The following is a 25,403-nucleotide window of genomic DNA, read 5'->3' as shown; positions in this document are numbered from 1 at the left end:
TTTGGTTTCCTTATATTTTCTGATGCGAACCGCGGATATATGGAATTTATATTCTCTGAAATAGTTATTTTCGATACAAGTGCGAAAAAGAGGAAATTCGAAACGAGTGGCGATAAATTAAAACACGACCGAAGGGAGTGTTTTAAATCGACACGAGTTGCGAATTACGTATTCGCACGTATATCGAACAACGTTTTACAGTACATATGGCACTTTAAAGTTTCGACATACGCATGAAAAGTGCTATTTTACGCACTAGTGCGGAAAAGTAGCCCCATATATGTACTGTAAAATATATTTTAAGGCTCATTAATATAAAAGTGAATCGCTCTTCTATATTCGTGCGGACGTGCGGTAGAGACTGTAGAGAGGCAGATAACGATATTTCGACTTTAGTTTTTCGCGATGGGCCCTTCTGGTTAGTAATAAACTAATTAATAAATTATAGTGTGTCAAAGGTCTGTTTGATTTCAAACATAGACAGAGAGAATCATACTATCTTTGTCTTACACTAGTACTAGCCCAAACCCTAACTCAAAAGAAAAGGATGAGTATAGTTTTTTTTGTTCCTATTTACTGACAAGATTTGGTTGACCCCATAGACTAGGAATCCTCTAGACTGAGTTCAGAGCAATTATTTCATGAAACCGATGCTGCCAAAAATACGGGGGTGCGGGGGGACGAGGTGAGCGAATCCCGTGCCGTGATTGGTCCGTTCAAAGACACGGACCAATCACGGCACGGGATTGACTCGAAGATGGAGTAAAACTACCGTATGAGTGACAGAGGGGGTAGCGTTACTATGCTCAGTCTAGAGGATGTCTTGTCTGTGGGTTGACCCAGTATAGAAGTAGGATAAGTTTGTCGAACCTAGTAGTCATGTGAGCCTGCAGGCGAGTGTATCTCCGGTGCCGCCTCAGCCTCGCCTGCAGCTGCTGCAGCAGGTGGCGCAGCTGCAGGAGCAGCACCAGCGACGCCATGCTCAGCAGCACGTTGCTCCACAGCACCTGGTAACACACCACGTCACTACCTAAATATTATTTTATACTAACCGGAAAATTCTATAAAATCACCCTTTCCGGCAAGATCGAAGCGAATTTTTCATCGTTTCTGTACTACTGTAGTATATCATCACGTACCATGTGCAGCACATGGGCTGCCTCCACGACGAGCGCGGCCGAGTCGAAGGCGAGGTGCGTGTAGTAGGCGGGGGGGCCTGACGCGTCGCAGTCGAGGAGTCGCAGCGTGTAGCGGGACATCACGTGCACCGTACTGGCACCAGGACTGTGTGTAATACCTACCATGTGCAGCACATGGGCTGCCTCCACGACGAGCGCGGCCGAGTCGAAGGCGAGGTGCGTGTAGTAGGCGGGGGGGCCTGACGCGTCGCAGTCGAGGAGTCGCAGCGTGTAGCGGGACATCACGTGCACCGTACTGGCACCAGGACTGTGTGTAATACCTACCATGTGCAGCACATGGGCTGCCTCCACGACGAGCGCGGCCGAGTCGAAGGCGAGGTGCGTGTAGTAGGCGGGGGGGCCTGACGCGTCGCAGTCGAGGAGTCGCAGCGTGTAGCGGGACATCACGTGCACCGTACTGGCACCAGGACTGTGTGTAATACCTACCATGTGCAGCACATGGGCTGCCTCCACGACGAGCGCGGCCGAGTCGAAGGCGAGGTGCGTGTAGTAGGCGGGGGGGCCTGACGCGTCGCAGTCGAGGAGTCGCAGCGTGTAGCGGGACATCACGTGCACCGTACTGGCACCAGGACTGTGTGTAATACCTACCATGTGCAGCACATGGGCTGCCTCCACGACGAGCGCGGCCGAGTCGAAGGCGAGGTGCGTGTAGTAGGCGGGGGGGCCTGACGCGTCGCAGTCGAGGAGTCGCAGCGTGTAGCGGGACATCACGTGCACCGTACTGGCACCAGGACTGTGTGTAATACCTACCATGTGCAGCACATGGGCTGCCTCCACGACGAGCGCGGCCGAGTCGAAGGCGAGGTGCGTGTAGTAGGCGGGGGGGCCTGACGCGTCGCAGTCGAGGAGTCGCAGCGTGTAGCGGGACATCACGTGCACCGTACTGGCACCAGGACTGTGTGTAATACCTACCATGTGCAGCACATGGGCTGCCTCCACGACGAGCGCGGCCGAGTCGAAGGCGAGGTGCGTGTAGTAGGCGGGGGGGCCTGACGCGTCGCAGTCGAGGAGTCGCAGCGTGTAGCGGGACATCACGTGCACCGTACTGGCACCAGGACTGTGTGTAATACCTACCATGTGCAGCACATGGGCTGCCTCCACGACGAGCGCGGCCGAGTCGAAGGCGAGGTGCGTGTAGTAGGCGGGGGGGCCTGACGCGTCGCAGTCGAGGAGTCGCAGCGTGTAGCGGGACATCACGTGCACCGTACTGGCACCAGGACTGTGTGTAATACCTACCATGTGCAGCACATGGGCTGCCTCCACGACGAGCGCGGCCGAGTCGAAGGCGAGGTGCGTGTAGTAGGCGGGGGGGCCTGACGCGTCGCAGTCGAGGAGTCGCAGCGTGTAGCGGGACATCACGTGCACCGTACTGGCACCAGGACTGTGTGTAATACCTACCATGTGCAGCACATGGGCTGCCTCCACGACGAGCGCGGCCGAGTCGAAGGCGAGGTGCGTGTAGTAGGCGGGGGGGCCTGACGCGTCGCAGTCGAGGAGTCGCAGCGTGTAGCGGGACATCACGTGCACCGTACTGGCACCAGGACTGTGTGTAATACCTACCATGTGCAGCACATGGGCTGCCTCCACGACGAGCGCGGCCGAGTCGAAGGCGAGGTGCGTGTAGTAGGCGGGGGGGCCTGACGCGTCGCAGTCGAGGAGTCGCAGCGTGTAGCGGGACATCACGTGCACCGTACTGGCACCAGGACTGTGTGTAATACCTACCATGTGCAGCACATGGGCTGCCTCCACGACGAGCGCGGCCGAGTCGAAGGCGAGGTGCGTGTAGTAGGCGGGGGGGCCTGACGCGTCGCAGTCGAGGAGTCGCAGCGTGTAGCGGGACATCACGTGCACCGTACTGGCACCAGGACTGTGTGTAATACCTACCATGTGCAGCACATGGGCTGCCTCCACGACGAGCGCGGCCGAGTCGAAGGCGAGGTGCGTGTAGTAGGCGGGGGGGCCTGACGCGTCGCAGTCGAGGAGTCGCAGCGTGTAGCGGGACATCACGTGCACCGTACTGGCACCAGGACTGTGTGTAATACCTACCATGTGCAGCACATGGGCTGCCTCCACGACGAGCGCGGCCGAGTCGAAGGCGAGGTGCGTGTAGTAGGCGGGGGGGCCCGACGCGTCGCAGTCGAGGAGTCGCAGCGTGTAGCGGGACATCACGTGCACGGCACCTATTAGCACCAGGATGCACTGCGGAAGAAACAAAGTATGTAAGTATACGCTCCTGATAGGTATTATAACATCAACTACCTACTGTGACAGCTATCCGATCGGCGGCTATATATGAGAAGGGAGTCGCAATGAACGAAATTTTTCTATGCCGACTGTTTAAACAGAAAGCGACCAACGTTTTGTTATTTACAGGTTTAGTGAGCGACATAATGTGATGTTTGTGACATCCGTCGAACCTTAACCTTATATACCTTTTGCATAGTAAAATATAGAAAATGTAGCGGAAGATTGAACGCGCAGACCGTCAGCTATGTTGCTAGTTGGACACGAACGTGTCTACTAGCGGCAGTCAGGAATGGTGCTATGTAGTTAGACTACAGCTTACCTCAGCGGCCATGAACGCGAATGTGTCCTTGGCGACGGGCAGCGCCCATATCGCGGCGGCCGCTAACAGACCGAGGGCTGCCACTGCGACTGCCGTCAGCAATGCTGCTAGTTAGACTACAGCTTACCTCAGCGGCCATGAACGCGAATGTGTCCTTGGCGACAGGCAGCGCCCATATCGCGGCGGCCGCTAACAGACCGAGGGCTGCCACTGCGACTGCCGTCAGCAATGCTGCTAGTTAGACTACAGCTTACCTCAGCGGCCATGAACGCGAATGTGTCCTTGGCGACAGGCAGCGCCCATATCGCGGCGGCCGCTAACAGACCGAGGGCTGCCACTGCGACTGCCGTCAGCAATGCTGCTAGTTAGACTACAGCTTACCTCAGCGGCCATGAACGCGAATGTGTCCTTGGCGACAGGCAGCGCCCATATCGCGGCGGCCGCTAACAGACCGAGGGCTGCCACTGCGACTGCCGTCAGCAATGCTGCTAGTTAGACTACAGCTTACCTCAGCGGCCATGAACGCGAATGTGTCCTTGGCGACGGGCAGCGCCCACATCGCGGCAGCCGCTAACAGACCGAGGGCTGCCACTGCGACTGCCGTCAGCAATGCTGCTAGTTAGACTACAGCTTACCTCAGCGGCCATGAACGCGAATGTGTCCTTGGCGACGGGCAGCGCCCATATCGCGGCGGCCGCTAACAGACCGAGGGCTGCCACTGCGACTGCCGACAGCAATGCTGCTAGTTAGACTACAGCTTACCTCAGCGGCCATGAACGCGAATGTGTCCTTGGCGACGGGCAGCGCCCACATCGCGGCGGCCGCTAACAGACCGAGGGCTGCCACTGCGACTGCCGTCAGCAATGCTGCTAGTTAGACTACAGCTTACCTCAGCGGCCATGAACGCGAATGTGTCCTTGGCGACAGGCAGCGCCCATATCGCGGCGGCCGCTAACAGACCGAGGGCTGCCACTGCGACTGCCGTCAGCAATGCTGCTAGTTAGACTACAGCTTACCTCAGCGGCCATGAACGCGAATGTGTCCTTGGCGACGGGCAGCGCCCACATCGCGGCAGCCGCTAACAGACCGAGGGCTGCCACTGCGACTGCCGTCAGCAATGCTGCTAGTTAGACTACAGCTTACCTCAGCGGCCATGAACGCGAATGTGTCCTTGGCGACGGGCAGCGCCCATATCGCGGCGGCCGCTAACAGACCGAGGGCTGCCACTGCGACTGCCGTCAGCAATGCTGCTAGTTAGACTACAGCTTACCTCAGCGGCCATGAACGCGAATGTGTCCTTGGCGACGGGCAGCGCCCATATCGCGGCGGCCGCTAACAGACCGAGGGCTGCCACTGCGACTGCCGTCAGCAATGCTGCTAGTTAGACTACAGCTTACCTCAGCGGCCATGAACGCGAATGTGTCCTTGGCGACGGGCAGCGCCCATATCGCGGCGGCCGCTAACAGACCGAGGGCTGCCACTGCGACTGCCGTCAGCAATGCTGCTAGTTAGACTACAGCTTACCTCAGCGGCCATGAACGCGAATGTGTCCTTGGCGATGGGCAGCGCCCATATCGCGGCGGCCGCTAACAGACCGAGGGCTGCCACTGCGACTGCCGTCAGCAATGCTGCTAGTTAGACTACAGCTTACCTCAGCGGCCATGAACGCGAATGTGTCCTTGGCGACGGGCAGCGCCCATATCGCGGCGGCCGCTAACAGACCGAGGGCTGCTACCGCGACTGCCGACAGCAATGCTGCTAGACGCACGTGCGCCCAGCGCGCGGAGTTCGGGGACGATGATAACTTAAACAGAAATACAAATTATATACTTGCTGCCAAATAATCTAGAATTAGCGGAGAAAAAGGACAGAATGAAGGTTTTGCGAGCAATTTGCCATTTGGCTCACTATGAAGGCCAAGAAACGTGTAAAGAGAGTACCTACACATCACTGCACTGCAGGCGCATATATTCCTATATTATTTACGTCCAGTCTTGAATCACGGAAACATCATGAATAAAGTCAATCAACTGCGATTGAAAACCCCTACTGTTACATAGCTTCTGCTTAAATGTCAAGGGGACCTATTTTATGTATACTTATTACAGTTAAACCTAAGAATTATTGAATTCAACACTTGTTCCTATTTTCGGCCGCCGATATAACATTTACAAATGTTGTTATAAGGAGTAACATCGCATGGATATATTGGATATCGTTGCAAGTTGCAATGTAGCAAACATTAAAATTAATCTAATCTACCTATTTCTTATTCAATCTTCTGTCTTTTATCACAACTATCAGCTAACGTCTTCTAGTTTAAAAGTTTTAAAACCTTGGTTTCGGTCTTGGGTCGGTCTTGACCGAAGTCCGCGTTCGAAAAAGGAAAATGTGTCATTTTCCTGCGGAACAAGTTCATTAAAGATGGCCGAGTGACCGCACTTTATTGTCTGTAATAACTGTCATTAGGCTCAGTTTGACGGTTTATAGACCCTATTACAGCGAGATAAAGTCTACCGTTGTTCAGTTAATTGTGTCTGTTCGGGCCTCGGGTGTGAACTGAGATATGGATCGGGGCACGTGACTTCAGAATCATTATCATTATGGCTTTATTACGGCCCATATCACGTTTACGTTATTTAGACATTCGTTCTATAAACAACGTATATTAACGCCATTTTATACCATCGGTGGAATCCTTATATCTTTGTTTATAAATAAGGTTTCCGAATAGCTGTTAGGGCCGGTACAGACGGACTGCAACCCGATTGCAATTTGTATGGGAACTGCACGCCAACTGTAACGTCCGTATCGGCCTTTAGTTAGTGTGGACGATGATACAAAACGCATACTCTTCCTTCCTAACACTGTGTTGTGTGGAATTAGGTATACGTCCGAGTGCTCGTCACTGTCCCAGTGTGGTATGTTATAACAGAGTATCAACTATTGTATTGTACATTAGCACCGGGCATTCGGACGTTTACCTTATTCCTGCCCTAGTAGCACGGTCGCATTTTTATCATTTGTCACCATGCCTGTCACGTTCTAACAAGTATGTAAGTGCGAAAGTGACGGGCATAGTGATAGTGGATAAAAATGGAACCATGCTGAGCCCGCTGTAAAATATAAACTGCCGATTGTCATAAGGCCCTAGACCCAGACCTATTAATCGCGGTACGAATTCCGATCTGTGCCATATATCCACATTATGCACGTCGTTACGTCATCGATTTACATACAATACACTTGGGGTTGGTTCTGGAATTTCTGGATCACACTTCACAGCGATGCATAAACAAAACAGTTATAATTATTTCAAACCCTTTTACCGCATACGAAGCCATAACTGGCGGGTATGGTATTCAACTCTATTGACAGCTATATTAAAGTTGAAATTTCAACTTTTTTCTTATTACATGCATATATGAATTAACCTTATTAATATGTAACAAGACTATAGGCCGGTTAAATCAGACGTAATCGCTACAATTTTATTTTACTTACAACACATACTTAGACAAAATATCACCAGTGTTATGATGCGGATGTTATTGCCCTTTCCGCGTTGCGCCCGCGTCACTGATTTGCATACAATTGGGAATCGGATCAGGATCAAGGTGACGCAAACCAGTAAACAACGCATTGTTATTTATTAATAACACGCATCAAAGAGCAATCTAGAAAACTGCATTAACAATATTCATCTACATAGAGAAACTACACAAACACGATCATATAAATCATATTAGATGTTGTTTTCACACATACGCGGTCGCTCAAGGCAGACCATGTCACGGCGGGAACTTTAAATTAGATTTAATATTTAGAGTGACCTTACCGAGGTCTACGCATAAATCGCCTGGCAAGGTGAAGTACTTATACGGCGGTAGAGTTTGTGCGGAAAGTAAAACGTATGGTGCCCAATACATGCCAATACATATATTCCACGATTCTTCTCTTTCCGAACAGGCTTTATCATTGCTCCCGTTGGAGGTCACAAATTAGCAAATGTTTTTGTTTTGCCTGTGCCGTCACTGCCGTCAGTGGTATTTTACTTCTTCGGTTCTTATCGTGATCACAGATCACCTCAACTTTAAGATGGAGCATAATAAGACAATTCACGGGCACCACACATAAGCACTCGCGCTGAGTCGCGTAATGAGTCAGTGTTTTTTTACTTGTTGGACCAGCAACGTACGGCGCATTAACAAAGTCGGGATTGTCAGGTGACAATGTAAACGTGGTGAAACAGGGTCCGGGCCATATGTTACATCCGGTTCGCCTAGGTAACGAACAACGAAGTACTATTAGACTAGTTCGTTACGCATTGTTTTTATCTTCACGCGCTTCGGGGGAACCTGTTTATACAACTGCATGCAAATTTCACGTTCGTAGTGAACTCTATGAGCTAAAGTTACATGTGATATCATTTTTTGTATCTTAATTTAGGCATTTATTATTAATCTTGTCTGTGTGTCTTGAATTCTGTGTTCATTAGCAGCTATATTATCTAGTTTGTCAGTTAGCTATTAGTGTACTGATAACGTAAGTAGTGTTGAGACAGATCAAGTTACACTAAAAGTACTAAAACACTCACGTATTCAAACCGGTCCTTGCACAGCTGGCCCAGCAGGTGCAGGAAGCCGACCGCCGTGAACCACGAGCTCCACATGAGCACCTCGTCCACGAACTGCACGTTGAGCACGCCGAACACGAAGATGAACTTGTAGAACACGTAGTTCCAGAACTTGTCGCGGACGCGCGCCGCCTCGGCCACGCGGAGGCGCCCGAACACGAGGCGCTGCACGCCCCAGCCGAGCAGCGCGAGCAGGCAGTACGACATGTTGATTACGGTCTGAAACAAATGACAGTCAAAATTAGAACCACGTACCCTCGCACACTCAACATAGGTAGGTAGGGTAGAGTCAAGAGGGCGAGGTGTTCCAAATGAGGAGCAATAAGAGCTCTCTTAACTATACCACACGCTTAGCTGCTGATTGTATGCAATGGCCAAGTGCTATTTTGCGATATATGTAGATTTACTAACTAGTGTGTGCCAAACGGTTTTCAATTTCTCAGAGGGTGAACCTCTCCCAAACTACAAGGGTGACAGTGCAACAAAAAGTTTGCAAGCTCTGAGCATGTTTTACTGATAACATCTTCAACAACCAATGATGGGGAAACATTTGTTAAGACAAGGAAAAGTGGCAATAAAAATACGTTGGTATATAAAGGTCACAGGTAATTGTTATGATTCAGACTTCAGACTAGTCAGTAAAACCTAAAGTTCCCATGCACGTTTGATGGTGTGATTTCTTATCCTTGAGGCGATATCACTCATCAGTTGAATAAGAAAACAAGGCAAGAAGATAATTAAGGCACACAAATTGGACAATTAGAGGGCAGAAATAAAATTATTTTATTGTGTGTTGTGCGAGGAAAGGTTAAAAACCCAGTTTGATCCAGTGTCAGGTACTTTGTTAGGTGTTGAACGGTGACAATTATTTCAGTTTTTAAACAAAGTCTAACGACAAATAAGGGTGAGTTGCACCAAACAGTCTGTCAACGGCACAGCGTTCGCTATATTTTATTGTATGCAAAATTTCATAGAAAAGTGATGAGTGACGTTTGATCAGTCTGTCAAGTGTGGTTGGTGCAACTGGCCCTTAATGTGAAAGGGCTCTCGACTCTCAAGCGAGCCCGCGGATGAGTTAATTCACAATTGAAAAGTGAGAGTTATTACCAAAGAACCTACAAATAGAATGTTATTACGTTGACTCTATCACCGCATAAGCATAATGTTTATTTTTACTTGCAACTATTAGGTAATATACTTATTTTGTGTCTATAAAGTTGCTATGTGTCTGTCTGTGTCTTCCTCAGAACATTCCATAGGATATACTCGTACTTAGTTTGTTTATCGTACTTTCTATTGATCTCAACACAATGTATTGTTTATAATTGTCCAAGAAAACAAAACTGTCACCTTTATACAATTGCAAGGAGCATGGATAAGGTAAGGGTTATCAGCTTTATGGTACATATTTACTATATTTATGCATTACTTGTACTACGTTGCATATCTTCTGTTTGGGTAAGAGCGGAACTTAAACCGCGACTGGCAGGTAGATACTGTAGATAGTGAAAGTAATGACTAACCAGTTTAAGCAACGTTTCGTCGCTGTGTCTAGGCTTTCTTTCCTGATCCCTTAGCTAGGATGTGTAGTGGAAGTCTAGAAGTGTGTGTGTGTGTGTGTGTGTGTGTGTGTGTGTGTGTGTGTGTGTGTGTTTCCACCTTTTCCCCCCAGGGGGGAAAACAGTAGGTACAGGTGAATAAAAATCCAGCGGGAAAATGGTAGGGATATACGGAAAAAAATCCATTTGGCATCAATTAGTATGGATAGATAGATGGAAAAGTATCCCTACTAGTAGAAATAGATGGAAAAATATTCCACACTGGGAGGGATATCGCGGTAGGGATAGGTGGAATAGGGGCAAATGAAGTGTGCCAATGGTTCGGAGTTCGGCTTTACAGATGTATGGTGTCGCACCAGTGTCGAAGAGCGAGACAAGACATGCAAATGTTTTCAAGTAGCGGCTACTTAGTAGCCGTACCATGAGTTGACAGAGACAACTAGACGTTACGTTAGTGACTGCGTAAACTCGATCGCAGTCCATCTCGCTCGCACTGCTGTATTGGTGCTCGATCTCTTATTAGACAGGTGAAAGAAAACCGTTTAGTGTCGTAATGTCTACTAACTATTTTCATGCAACACACGTAATGTATCTAAAACTACGCCGCATTAACAATATTACGTGTTCTAGCTTCTATTCTTATCGTTGTTGTGTATGTATGCCAATTTATAGTTGACGAGTAATACGCGAAATAGCTTGTTTTGTAATGTTCATGGAAAAACAATATTCACAGGCTCGTGCGAGATTCGAGCCTTCAACTTTTTGGAATACCGGACCAGTCGCTCTCACCACCTGAGTAGAGCTATTGAAGCATGTTTACAAATTATTAACTGGCTTCTATTAGTTCTATTTTATTCCAGATATAACCGAGCTCGTTCCTATAATCTACCAAGCGAGAGCGAAGGTCTATAAAGTCTCCATTTCAGTTTAGGCAAAAACGCTGTCGTACATCAGTCCGGTGTTCTCCTCTATGGTGAAATTTCTCGTGAAATTTGGTGCCCGTTCAATATTTATATTACCTATGTTGTTTTCTGGCGATTCAGTTTTTGGAAGCCACTAGTCACACTATTCTTTTATTGAATGTTGTTTGGGAAAAAATAGACAAGAAACAATGTATATTTGTTTATCAGCGGTTGCCAATATATATATGTAAGCAAAACGCCGTAAGTGCTTATACAGTTACATTCAATTCTGGCATCTCTCCACTATCAGTGAAATGTATTATGCGCGTCTTTAGTAAAGCAAAGTCGTATGTTTCAATGGGACTTGTAGACAAATACGACGTTTTCACAATAACGGCTGCGTTGGCAAATAACCAGGGAAATAACCGTCACAAAACTATGTTTTATTTCTTTTACACAATCCCCCCAGACTAAGTATAGAGTGGGACAGAGTGCTGATAAGACTCGCGTGATGTGATAGTGTGACGTGTAGTGACGTCACAATGCCGTAAGATATAAACAAACTTTGGCCGCGAGCAAATATTTCGGTTCTCTGATAATGTTGATATTGGACTGTTATATTTGTCTATCTATGTTATCAGCTGTTCAAATGTGTGTTATGATTCTGACGCATTATGTTAGCATTTATGTCCGATATTTTAGTCTAGAAACTCTAGAATGAGTTCTCGATAGTATGATCTAGAATTCTAGATTCTAGATGTGGGAAAAATGACCGCCACAAAATGTGAAGGGGCCAAAAATTTTGTCACCAAGTGGGGCTTCGAAAAAATGTCGGTAACCTCTGTACTAAGCAAGGCTTCAACACACTTGGTAAACCTTATTTGGTAAGGTTTACAAGTGAACACTAGCACGTTAAAAAAATGTTGTCAACCCCTGGATTAAGGCGAGGAACACACGGAGCGGTGTGCCACGCCGCTGATCCGGTGCTCCGCGCGGTGGAGCGGGGCGTCGTAGGTCCGGTATATTCGGATTACCTACACCGTGATACAAAATTTCAAGCCGCTCGCCCTCAAGCCTCCGCGGCGGGCGGGGCTGTGCCACACCGCTTCGTGTGTTCAATGCCTCTGGTAGTAACAGCAGCACAATTAACTGACCGTTTCTAGACCTTATCTCGTCACAATATGGTTTATAGTCAGTCAATAAATTGTGTCAATGGTCGCCGACTGACTCCATCATACGCAACTGTATGAAACAGCGCGACATCGCGTGTTCGCGTGTCGGTGACTTGCGGGCAGCGATTGCTCATAGTTTTATACATTTTTATTACGCAATTTATGTGTAAAATAGGGTCAGGCTGTGACTCTGGTTTTTCAAGTAAATTATTGTTACTTTGTCCCAAATTACTTTAATATTATTAATATTTAATATTATTATTTTGTATTTTTAATTTTTAATTTTAGTTGTAATTTAAATTTTTATGTTTCACAGCCTTTTAATCCATGTTGCTTGACTAATAAAACATATTATTATTATTTATTAACTATGTGAAACAACAAAATGTATATTGCACCCATTCGTTTACAATCTAACGTAGCCAACATAGGTTAGGTTAGTTTTTAATCTTTCTACCTTATGTTACTGACGCAAGGACCTATTATTTTATACCTAAGAATTTTATCATACCAACAGCTAACTGAATAGTCGTAAAATTGCAAAGATGTCTACCAATTGTCAACTAATGTGATGCAGTAGTTTTTATTGTTTTAAAAGTATTTTTAAATTATATTTCTGGGAATCCTTTGGTAGGCCTCATATAAAACCTTATCTGTTATCAGCACTCAGCAGTATGAACATTCATAAAACACTTATGATAAGCTGACATCATACAAATATTACCTCTACTTTTTCATGCACATTAGAGTTAAGTTTAGTTTAAAATGAAATGTAAATGGAATGCAGGTATTTATTTACTAAGGTTATTTAACAGTCTGGCGTGCGCAACGGTTACGTTAAGACGCGTTCCTTTGTTTACATTTTTGTAATACCGATTTTTTGTGTTTTGCTGAGAGGATTATAATTTGGAGTGTGTTTAAACTGATTATAATGACTTTAGTAGTGATAATACGTGGAAAACTAAGTTAATTATTAGTTTCTTCGAGTAAACACAAATAAGTGGTTTTGTCGATCTACCCTCAATTTGTGATTATGAGTGATTCGGGTGAGGAGTCGGCCCCGCAGCCGGCCTCGGGTCCCGAGATGTCCCCAGAATCAATTAGGAAGGTTATCATGGGCTCCGAGGGCTCCTCTCCTCAAGAAGAAGGTGCAATGGACTTGCAATGGGATGACGGAGATATGAATGTCGGTAAACAACGCGTCGCGGAGCCCGAGCTAGACGAGCAACGAGGCGATAAGCGACGGTTAGAGGGGGAGGAAGGTGTTGATGATGATGGGTTTACGGTCGTAAATAGGCATAAACGTAGAGATGTACGTCCCTCCCCCCCTTCGACTAGTCCTCTACCGAAGTCTGACGATTTTGACGAAATTATCTATGAGGTTTCAGTTAGCTCCAAAAACGTTCTTCCAAAACAATTGGGATTTGCAAAGATATTGTTGAGTCATAATGTGCAGGGCGTCTTAAGAGTAAAATATAGGAGTCCTTTCAAATTACTGATCAGATTTAATACCAATACTAACGCAAACAGTTTCTTGGACAGTGAAGTTGTGAAGAAATATGAGTGGATTTGTAGAAATACTAACGAGTTGCCATTCTGTTACGGGGTAGTCAGAGATATAGATTTTGATGTTGATGAAAAGGACCTAAAAGAAATTTTTGTGTGTGATACAGATACAGAGATTTTATCCGTCAAACGTTTAAACAAAAGAGATGAGCAGGGTAAGTGGGTAAAGTGTGAAACCGTACGTATTTGTTTTCGAGGGTCAATCATGCCCAATTATGTAAAGGCGTATGGATGTCGTATGGCGGTAGAATCGTATAAGTACCCAGTCACGCAATGTTCGAAATGTTGGCGATTTGGCCATGTCAGTAATTTTTGTCCATCCAAGGTACAAATCTGTCCTAAATGCGGAGAAAAACATGAAAATTGTGAAACAAAGAAATTCCAATGCGTGAACTGCAAAGGGAACCATTTATCCTTGATGAAAAGTTTATGTCCCGCGTTTCTAAAAGAGAGATCCATTCGCATATTCATGGGGCAAAATAATTGCACATATAAAGTAGCATTAAAGAAAATTAATGACGAAAAAAAACAGAATATTGATGTAAGCAGTGGCTTCCAGGCGAGAGAAACTCTGCTACTGAATCCGAATCCTCCAGTATTGTCAACCGGGGAAACTTCGAAGCCTGCTTATAGAGATATATGTGTTGGGGCTTCAGTTAGTAATTTTAATACCCAAGAACAGCATCCTGAAAGCGAATTAGAAGAAAGTGAACCTCAAACTAAAAATATGGCCAGCAAAAATAAAAAGCAAAGTGACAAAAGGCGCCGAGAATCGAGGAGAAGAAAGAAACATAATATGAGTGCCGATGAATCATCCGAAACAGAAAGTACCCGTCCTCCAGGTCCTCCAATTGAAGTAGTCCCCGTTCAGCAATCTCGAAGAACTCGTCAAGAAAGAAAGTCCTTAATAGATAGGTTTTTAGACAAGATAAAGGAAGCAATGTCATGCGAGGGAGATCTTGAAAATAAAATTAAGGTATTTATGGAATTTATCTGGAGTGAGGTTAAGAATTTTGTTCAGAAATATTTTACTATGGAGATGTTGTTAAAGCTATTTGGAAATTACAATAATGGACAGTAACACAATAAAAAAGCGGCCAAGTGCGAGTCGGACTCGCCCATGAAGGGTTCCGTATTTAGGCGATTTATGACGTATAAAAAAAAAACTACTTACTAGATCTCGTTCAAACCAATTTTCGGTGGAAGTTTACATGGTAGTGTACATCATATATTTTTTTTAGTTTTATCATTCTCTTATTTTAGAAGTTACAGGGGGGGGGACACACATTTTATCACTTTGGAAGTGTCTCTCGCGCAAACTATTCAGTTTAGAAAAAAATGATATTAGAAACCTCAATATCATTTTTGAAGACCTATCCATACCCCACACGTATGGGTTTGATGAAAAATTTTTTTTTTAGTTTCAGTTCGAAGTATGGGGAACCCCAAAAATTTATTGTTTTTTTTCTATTTTTGTGTGAAAATCTTAATGCGGTTCACAGAATACATCTACTTACCAAGTTTCAACAGTATAGATCTTATAGTTTCGGAGAAAAGTGGCTGTGACATACGGACGGACAGACGGACAGACGGACAGACGGACAGACAGACAGACATGACGAATCTATAAGGGTTCCGTTTTTTGCCATTTGGCTACGGAACCCTAAAAAGGATTTGATAAGTATCTACCAATGGAATGCAAACAGTTTAAAACCTAAAGCTCGAAACTTTGAACTATTATTACTACACTCTAAAAAATGAAGACCAACTAAGAGCAGTTTTCTCTTAGTTGACGTTAAGTTAATTATAACAATAACGATCTTATATAAATCAAAGAAACCTGATTACTTAAAACAATAAGTGTATCTGTGATTGAACTAATAAAGTAGGTATGTTATTAATCCTAACAATTGTATACTTTGCATCTATCATTAACTTGTTGGCATAATTATGTAACGTAGGTTGATTCAATCCTTAACAAATTAATTAAAACAGATAAATATGTTAATAGTTATGAACATTTTAATAGTTTATGTGATTATTTTCTCTTTGTTGATTTACATAAGACTTGGTATTTTAATCAACTAAACATATAATATTTAGAACAACGAAGATAAAACATTCAATCCCATTATGATCAAGTTATTGTATTAATTACGAAACTAATATTCTATTCTATTAAGAATTATGTGTTAAATCGATTTTCTTCATAATTAAATTAAATAATCAGTTAATCCGTTCAATCAAGAGATAAGTAGGGGGGCGCCGGTGCACCCGCGGTCCTCCCCGCCCGCGCCCCTGCGGCGCCTGTGACCGTGCGAGTGGGGAGTCAGTCTCAGCCTCGACGTTCAACATTCAACTACTTAGTCATTAAACTACGCGTCAACGAAATAAACTTTACTTGTGCCTTTATTTCACGGCAAGCCTGGAACAGTGAACGTGTTACCTTTGGTTTGTGTACCTAATGTATAATAGTGTATGTGCAACATGGAGCAAGTGCTAATCGCGGCGACGGGAATAAAAGGCGCGGGGACGGGCCGGGATGGTTATGTGGGAATCCCTGTTGTCATAAAGTAAGTATAGTATAGAGTAGTCTGCCCATACAAGCCTCGCTTAGTTCCACAAAAATTCAAGAGATGTCACTCAGAGCACCATTGGGCCTAAATATATATTTGTGTTATTTCAAATGTTGCCAATTTTTAAATTAACATGTATAGTTCTAATTTATTTAGCATATTATAACAAAAACCTTTTAAAACATCCATTTACACATAGTAAATCGACGCAGAAAAAAAAAATAATAATGGCAAGAACTATTCTAAGCGCCATCTATCGCATTACTAGACAGTTAGTTTCTTGCCGTTGTAACATACCATAACACACTAAATAGCTCGATTGTTTGAGAAAGACTATCAATAGATGTCACTGTAGTAAATCCTCATCATAGACTAGGAATCCTCTAGACGGAGTTTAGAGGTTTAGAGCAATTATTTCATGAAACCGATGCTGCCAAAAATACGGGGGTGCGGGGGGACGAGGTGAGCGAATCCCGTGCCGTGATTGGTCCGTTCAAAGACACGGACCAATCATGGCACCGGATTGACTCGAAGATGGAGTATAACTACCGTATAAAGCTTTGGATTCCTCCGAAAACGGTGCCGTCATATAGCGGCCGCAAAAGACGGCCGTCTTTACGGTGGCGACATGGCGACACACCGTCATCCACCAAGGTCAAAGCGGCAAATTTGAAAAATGTAGGCGCGATGGGATAACGTCCCATAGAAAATTTGAATTTCGCGCCTTTTCCTACTGACAAGATTTGCTTGATCATCTATAATTTACTTGGAGGATGAAATATAATCAGGAGAATGGTAAAGCTTACCACATGAGCTTACATATTGCATTGAAGATATTGTTCGCCGACTTGCAGCTCCAAGTGACATCCACTGCAGATCATGCTGTCATTGAGGTTCATGACTCTAAGAGCAACCACAATGTCTACCAGGACAACAGAAGCGAGGCGAAGTGCTTCGGCAGAGCGACGGCGTACGCGTAGCAGTGCGGCGTAGCACTGTGACGTAGCAGACGCGGCGTAGCAGACGCGCCGTAGCAGACGCGGCGTAGCGTAGTAGTAGATTGTAAGGAGAAACCCACACTCACGAATAAAGCGTGTTGTAGTTGCGCGAAGTACCAGGGCGACAGAAGCGTGTAGTAGATTGCAGCACACGGCGAGGCGCGCGTAGCACACATACGAAGCGCCGTGCGGTTACTACGCGTATATTTATGCGCTCCTATTTATACGCGCGGATTAAAATGTTGATTTTATTTGAATAATCCAGAATTAAATTTAATAGAATTTAGCGCGAAGACTTGGGTAGGTCTACACCGTGCGGCGGTCCGGGGGGAAGGGGGAATATTTATACTAATTATAACAGAAAAAGTTTATTAAAACAAACATCAAATGCTTTTGTGTAATAATTTCAGGTTTGATAGGTACGGGTTTTGCTATGGGAGAAGTTGAAAAGGAACGTTATGAAAACATATCTTTGTATGTATAGGTACTAAGATAGTACAAATCATGTACAAATCTGTTGCTTAAATATTTTTAAAACACGACGCGACGTTGCCAAACTGCTATGAGTTACTGCGAAGCGAGTCCAGTTTAACTCGACAACGTCGCATCGTATTGTTACAATAGGGTATTTTCGTACTAGTCAAATCAGTTACTTATAAGAATTGAGCATGAATTGAGGTATTTTATCTCTTTAGGATCGAAAGAGCTCGAGAATTTGAGTACAAATAACACAAAAGTGGCAAAAAAGATCACAATATAAAAAATGGCAAAAATAGTAGTTTTCGATATAAGTGCGAGAAGTATGTCATTTTGCACGAGTACCGAGCTTTCGATTTTTCCGGTAATATACTGAGGGGCTACCGCCAAAACCGAAATTCGCAAATTGCGGGGATCTTTCTCTTTTACTCCAATGCAGGCGTAATTAGAGTGACAGAGAAAAATGCCCGCAATTTGCGAAATTCGATTTTCGCGGTTATAGCCCTGTCACTTACAACGGATGCCTTTGCTTTGATATCTGGTGGCGTTAAATTAACTCCAAAATCGTCTGAATCACTCATTTTTATTTAATAACTTATGCTTTCGTGGCAATTACTTACAAACATAAATCACTTAAATGTTGAATAAAAAAGGCGGGAAGGGAATAAAAAAGTTTTACTTAATTGAAGAGAAATTGTATTATTAAAATTAAAAAAAAATAATTTTCAGAACATGTAATTATACTTGGTGAACCAGATCTTGACAGTAGAAAAAGGCGGCAAATTTGAAAAATGTAGGCGCGAAGGGATATCGACCCATAGAAAATTTGAATTTCGCGCCTTTTTTTACTGACAAGATTTGGTTGACCAGCTATATATAAAAAAACATGAATCTTTTTTTATTTCTTTATATTGATATATATCTAATTAATTACATTTAATTTAAGTGTAGTGTACGAATGTCAGCTTCATTCAGTCGCGCGTTGTTCAAGTAATACTGTTGGGTCTCGAATAATACTCCTTTATGCCCAATCGCGCGTTGTTCAGGTGGGTCATTTATAAGCGGGTCTCGCATAATACTCATTTATTTAAAAAGTATCAATCAGATTACTTTTTTGCAGTAGTGTAAAAAAAATCAAACTTTACGCACGATTTGCAGCTACAAAAACTAAACTTTTTGAGCAATTGTATTTAAAAAATATAAAGAAACGCTCAAGTACCAGTAGCATGGTGGCATATAGACGGACTTACGCCAGTGTGTCTAATCCTTTTGCCATGCACCAATGGTAGCATCCGCAAAATTATTATGACAGGTATTTATTTTCAGCCGGTTTAAATAGTTTCGGCAAGACTTATGATGTAGCATTCGTATAATATATAAATATTATCATCACCACAGTATCGTTTTCCGAAATTACTTTATGGTTATACCGTTTGGCTACGCTATTTCTCTGTACCCTGCCTCTCCCTTCCCTCCCTGTACTCCTTAAGTGCCCGAACTCTCTTTACTCCTACTGAAAGATACATAAGACTATCCTGTTCGGTCATTTCCTTCCATCCCTCATGCTTGATCCAGTTTTAAACTAGATTCATGATTTATTCAATACGCTATAAAGCGACATCTGTTGATTACTTCTAATCGTTGGCAACGACATATGTCTACTAACTTTCAATAAAGACGTATAGATGTCGTTAGGAATTCTATGATTTGGATGTGACACAGCGCCATCTCGTATCCATGATAGGCAACAGTGCATTTTCAGTGACGCCATCTAGTAATGATGCGCTTTTAGGCGGTCGCATTTGAATGTATGGGATAGCATCGTCTGTATATATGTTGTCTGTGGTTACATAGATATAGTAATAGCAATCAGAATTACCTTATTTGATGTGTCTAAGTTCTTGTTAGGCTCGTATGGAATCAAGATGCTTGATTACGACTATCAAGATATTGATAGGGCCAACCAAATTTTTTTTAGAGTGTACAAGATAAAATCCATATGGCATTTGTGAGTGAGACTTGGCTGTCTACTGAAACTACTCTTAAATTTAATGGATATAACGTAGTAAGAGCAGACAGGTCCGATTCTTATGGTGGCCTGTGCGCCATCATACACAGATCAATAAAATTTTCACATAGACCTTACAATGTGACTAATTCTCAAATGCAAGTTATGATTATAGAAATATTTAATATTCCTGGCCTTAAACATATTATATCGATATATTGCCCTCCCTCCGTAACCACTAATCAGCATGATTGGGACTCAATCTTCAGTTCTGTTAAATTAGAGTGTCTAATATTAGGTGATATGAATGCTCATCACGCCCTATGGTCATGTAAATCCGGTCGGAGAGGAGAGGCGGTGTACAAGGCTATGTTTGAAAATGATTTCGTGTGTCTAAACGATGGTTCACACACACGCATTAAATGGGTTAATGGCAGCCTGCAGACATCTTCACCTGACATCTCATTCGCTTCAACGGACATTGCTACCAATGTTAGCTGGCAGACTTGTAATGAAAATTTAGGTAGTGACCATGTGATAGTGAAAATGAACTGTGGTTATATTCGATCTAAAATGTTTACCAAGAAAAAGGAATTATAAAGAGGCTAACTGGGCAGAGTACAATAAAGAAGCAGATAGTGTTTGATGTTTCAGTGAGTGATGACGTGGACGTTCAAACTAGTTATGATATATTTATGAAAAACATCCAATCATTAGCTGATAAACACATCCCCTGGATCAAAACAAGTGAAGACCCTGCATCAAAATTTCGACCTAAACATTATTGGAATTCAGAAATATCCAAAGCTGTAGCAGAAAGACGTCTAGCCCTGGCAAAGGTGCGACGTAATCCTACTCCATCAAACCTTTCTTGCTGGCAAACCAGGGTGTCAAAAGCAAATGAACTAATAAAAAGGGCTAGCTCGAAAGCGTGGAAAGATTTCTGTACGAGTATTGACCATGAGTCATCAGCTACTATCATGTGGAGGAAAATGAGATGGATGAAGGGAACCTCGGGAGGGCGTGCTGGAGTTGATCCCGACAACGCCAGGAGTCTGCTTCACTCGTTGACCCCGGATAGTGTTGCTGAACCGGACCCGTCCTTTTCTAGTGTACAATCTTCTGTGTTAGAAATCCCAATTACTCTCCCTGAATTACTTAATTGTTTAAAAAAGAAGGATACTTCTCCAGGAGTTGATAATATATCTTACTCTATAATTCAGACCGGGGTTGTTCCGGATCAGTGGAGAGATGTCCAAATAGTTCCTATACTTAAGCCGGGGAGGGACCCCGGCTTACCATCTTCTTTACGTCCGATTTCTTTAATGTCTTGTCCATGTAAAATTCTACACTTGATTCTTATGAAGAGAATTGAATGGTTTGTGGAAAGTCGGGGTCTCCTTCCCAGCTCATCAACTGGCTTCAGACGTTGTCAGTCTTGTTTGGATAATTTAGCTTTACTTACATCTGATATTCAGCAAGGATTTGGTAAAAAACAACCTACTGTGGCTTGTTTTCTTGACATCGATAATGCATATAATAACATAAATATTAGCTCATTAATCAACATTTTACAAAACATAAGCATAGGTAATAAGATATGTAAATATCTATGGAATTTCCTTTCTAATAGGCGTTGTAGAATTATTCTGAATGGTGGAGGTAACCCTTTAATTAGACATACACACCGAGGATTAGCCCAAGGAGATCCCATTTCTCCTCTTTTATTTAATATCGCAACCTTGGAAATAGGTAATAGTATTAATAATGTTTGTATCTCACAATATGCCGATGATTTCGTGTTGTATAAAACTGTGGAAAGAGGGCGCACTTCAGATACAGTTAGTGATCTTCAACTCTCTATTGACTGTTTGATTGGATGTCTAGAGAGAGTTGGCTTGTCTGAGAATAAATCAAAAGTATGTGTTTTTAAAAGATCACGAAAAGATGTTAATGTTAATATAGTTGTTAGTGGCAAGTCTCTCGAGGTGGTTCGTAGAGTTAAGTATTTAGGATTATGGTTGGATTCATCCTTGATATGGGGGCTCCATATAAAAGAGCTGTGTGAAAGAAATTACAAACATATTAATATTTTAAAGGTTCTAGCGGGAAGGTCTTGGGGAGTTCATCCTAAACATCTCAGGCGCCTCTCTTAAGAAGTCGCCTGGACTATGGTAGTTTTATTTATGGAAGTTGTGCTATTTCTCATTTAAAGAAATTAGATATTTTACAAAATAGAGCTCTGCGTGTGTGCGGAGGCTTCATACGCAGCACTCCTGTTATAGCTATGGAAAGTGAACTCTCCATTCCTCCTCTGGTTGTGCGTCGTTATTGGTTGGGTTGTAGATTTTTACTAAGAATAAGATCAAGATCAAACAGCCCCATTGTTTCCGCGTTACAGAGCATTTTGGCTAAGCGTAATCTATTTTCTGATAAAAATTTTCCTTTGTTAGCTAACATTTATGATGAATGGAAAGATTTACCTGTGCATCACTGTGACAAATTGGATATGTACTCTTTGAACACTTGGGTGTCCTCAGTCGACACCAGGTCATGTATATTGGATTACATTGAATATATTGATGTCCCTAAGCGGCATCAACAGAATGAGGCGTTGAGAAATTCTACATTGAGAGTGCTTACTGAGCAGTATATCCAATTTTATAAATTATACACTGATGGTTCGAAGAGTGTACAAGGTGTTGGAGCAGCTCTGTTTGATCCTCAGTGCAATGTTTCACTCATGTGGAAGCTGCATGATGACGCGTGCGTTATGCGAGCTGAACTTGTAGCTATTAAAGAAGCTTTGTGTTATGCAAAGAATCTAGCTGATAATGCTCCAGTTGTAATATTATCTGACTCAAAGAGTGCACTTCAACACCTTAATAGTTGTGTTTATGGACAAAGAGGCATGCCTGTCGCATATGAAGCTCTCCAGTTGATTCATGAGTTTATTTGTGATGAAAAGGTTGTCAAAATACAGTGGGTTCCTTCCCACGTAGGGTTGGCAGGAAACGAGGCAGTAGATAAGCTTGCCAAAACCGCTGTAATGGATGGCTCTGTAGTAGTTTCTATACCATATTCGAGTGAAGTAATTCCCAGAATTAAAAAAAGATGTTTACAAAAATGGGAATACCATTTCGGAGAAAAAGCTTTATCAAGGGGTGTAGGAATCTGGTACAGAACAATCCAAGCTAGGCCCTTGTGGATACCCTGGTTTGATTCTGCCAACCTTGCTAGAAAAGTGTTAGTCTCGGCTTTCCGAGTCCGGTCCGGACACATTCCTACAAACAAGTTTCTGTGTACGATGGGTGTTAAACCACCGTCACCACTGTGTCTAGACTGCCAGAAGACTGATGACGTGTATCACGTGTTGTTGGAGTGCGTCCGGAACACGGACTTGAGAAAAAGATTTTTTGGTAGTTTGGGCTCCATGCACAATGGACAGATCAATTGTTGGTTGGCAGAGCCTTTATCTGACAAAGCAATCAGTGTATACCACTTTATTGATCTCTCCCTTGAGTAGGGAACTATGTAAGCACCCATGAGGCTGACATGTTCACCTAGAGTGTTCAAAGCCTCAATAAAAATTAGATTTAAAAAAAAAAAAAAAAAGGTTCTTTAAATTTTATTCATAAGTTAAACCAATAAAAAATATTCAAGGTGCATATCAGGAAACAATATAAAATTACTTAATGTGTATTAGATAATTTATAGGTGTTGCATCACTGATAAAGATAATGTTGGAATGCAATAAAAATTACGTGCACTGGTGCATTTTTTGTTAAATATCAACTGTTTAAGTAGGTATAGGGTCATCATCTGATGATGATGATCATCATAAATTAAGAGCTTTGCTCTTGTCGGTGGAGTAATCGCCAATTGTTTCTTTCTTGTGCCAGTCTTTTAATTTCCTCATACAAGATATCATTTTTTATTTGGCTAAGATAAGTTATTCTAGGTTTCCCTTCTTCTCTTGTCTTTTCAATCCTGCCTTCCAAGATGTTCAGGAAAAATTTGTCATGCCGTATAGGTATAGGGTATGAGACCAATATGAACCATCAGCCTCTGTCTTCAAACTATGCAAAATTTACTTTGTTATGGTACAATTATAATACTTTTGTAAAGCTCTTATTTCTCTATGAAATTGAAAACCATACCAAAGTAAGCCCTTTAGCAGACTCATCAATTATTAAAAGTAAAAATCACTTTTATTTACATAGTTGCACTCATTGTCATTTATATTTTGTGCTACATGTTTTCAGTCTACTCTAATCTCATTGTTAATACCACTTTAGTTTGTTATTATGTTAAACATAATCACATAAATAAATAACATGTTGATAAGTCAGCAATTTCCTGCAAATGAGTACACTTGTGCAATAACTGATAATTATTTAACAATTTGCAAATGCAATCATTATACCACAGATGATTAGTGAACCAAAACAAAAGAAATTCATAATTAGGTGTTAATTTAAACCTGTTGAACATGACCCTTCAAGAGATTAACTCATTAATTAATTAAATTGTAATTTATATGACATAGGTGAAGCTAACTTAATTTTAGCCCTCCTGGAAGAAAAAAAAGCTGTCAGTATGTATGAGATTGCTGGTTATTATTTATTAAGCATAAATAATAAGAGTTGACCCCCTTTTTTATAAAGATTAAATAAAAGATAAAAATATCTAAAAACAAACTGATTGAGTATTAAATAATATATGAAACTATAAAGAAGATTAAAAATGTTAATTGAATCTACCATTAAGATCTTCATTCAAAAGTAATTTAGTTGTCAACAACAATTTGTTTACATGCATGCATGACATAAACAAAACATGTTGCAATCTATTGAAATTCCTATATTCAGCTCCACTATAAACTATTCTACAACTTTTGTAGACTACAAGATCCTAAGGATAATGAACTATTTCCCTTGAGAAGAGACGGCTTACTGACGTGAGTCATCACATGATCTGATCTGAGATACAGCATATAGACAACTAAGAACTTTCTAATAAATATATTTTCTGGATTAATGAGCATTAGCTGTTGACTTACCCACATACAGAGCGGCTCCTGCATCATGAAGGCCAGCACGTCGGCCACCTGCTCGGAGATGATCCGCGAGTTGTTGAGGAGTTCAGGGGCCCCTGCCGCGGGCTGCAGGCGCTCCGCGGGCTGCAGCCCCGCCTCGCCCGCAGGCTCCGGCCGCGCCAGCGTCGCGTTGGCCCGCCAGCCCGCCTCGCCCGTCACGCTCAACGCATAGTACACAGCTACAGACAGCAGGGAAACACTCGCCGCCGTATAAACCTTGAGGTTCGGCAAGGGCAACCGATCTATAAGTGTCACAGGCATCTTAAAAAAACACTATTGTATATCTATACGACACTACGTCCCACTACACATCACAACACTGTATTAATGAGTTTTGATCGTATTTAATGGTTTGCACGCAGTTTTATCGAACTACTTATTGCGAGCTAATAACACATCAACCAATCGTCAGATAAACAGGAATGACAAGTGCGAGCGAGTGAGAGATGGCCGAGTTATTCACACGTTTTCATTGAAAACATCGTACTACGGTACAATTTGATAGTATAATTTTTGGCGATTTTTTTATTTAATTATATTTTGTATAAATCCATCGCTGATTTACATTGAAATGTAAAACTTAACACTTTGAGTAGATAACATATTAATTATCAAAGAAAAATCAAACTTTCTTTGCTTGGAACGA

The 25,403-nt window shown here is 42.9% G+C and overlaps 1 protein-coding gene across 1 annotated transcript in view; it reads right to left on the bottom strand.

The window, feature by feature from the left end:
- The window catches only part of LOC134655319 (E3 ubiquitin-protein ligase AMFR-like), a 36,764-nt gene extending 11,571 nt beyond the window's left edge, over positions 1-25,193 (bottom strand). The window contains exons 1-5 of the mRNA XM_063510769.1: positions 24,722-25,193; positions 8,363-8,620; positions 5,417-5,569; positions 3,246-3,398; positions 871-1,007 (exon numbers count right to left, since the gene is read on the bottom strand). Of these exons, the coding sequence (XP_063366839.1) occupies positions 871-1,007; positions 3,246-3,398; positions 5,417-5,569; positions 8,363-8,620; positions 24,722-25,018 (998 nt within the window). The 5' untranslated portion in view covers positions 25,019-25,193. The remainder of the gene's footprint in view (positions 1-870; positions 1,008-3,245; positions 3,399-5,416; positions 5,570-8,362; positions 8,621-24,721) is intronic.
- Positions 25,194-25,403: the final 210 nt, after the last annotated feature.

Source organism: Cydia amplana, chromosome 16, assembly GCF_948474715.1.
Source record: "Cydia amplana chromosome 16, ilCydAmpl1.1, whole genome shotgun sequence".
NCBI classification, from domain to species: domain Eukaryota; kingdom Metazoa; phylum Arthropoda; class Insecta; order Lepidoptera; family Tortricidae; genus Cydia; species Cydia amplana.
Note: the sequence above shows the minus strand (reverse complement) of the source record. Positions and strands in the feature narration are given on the sequence as shown.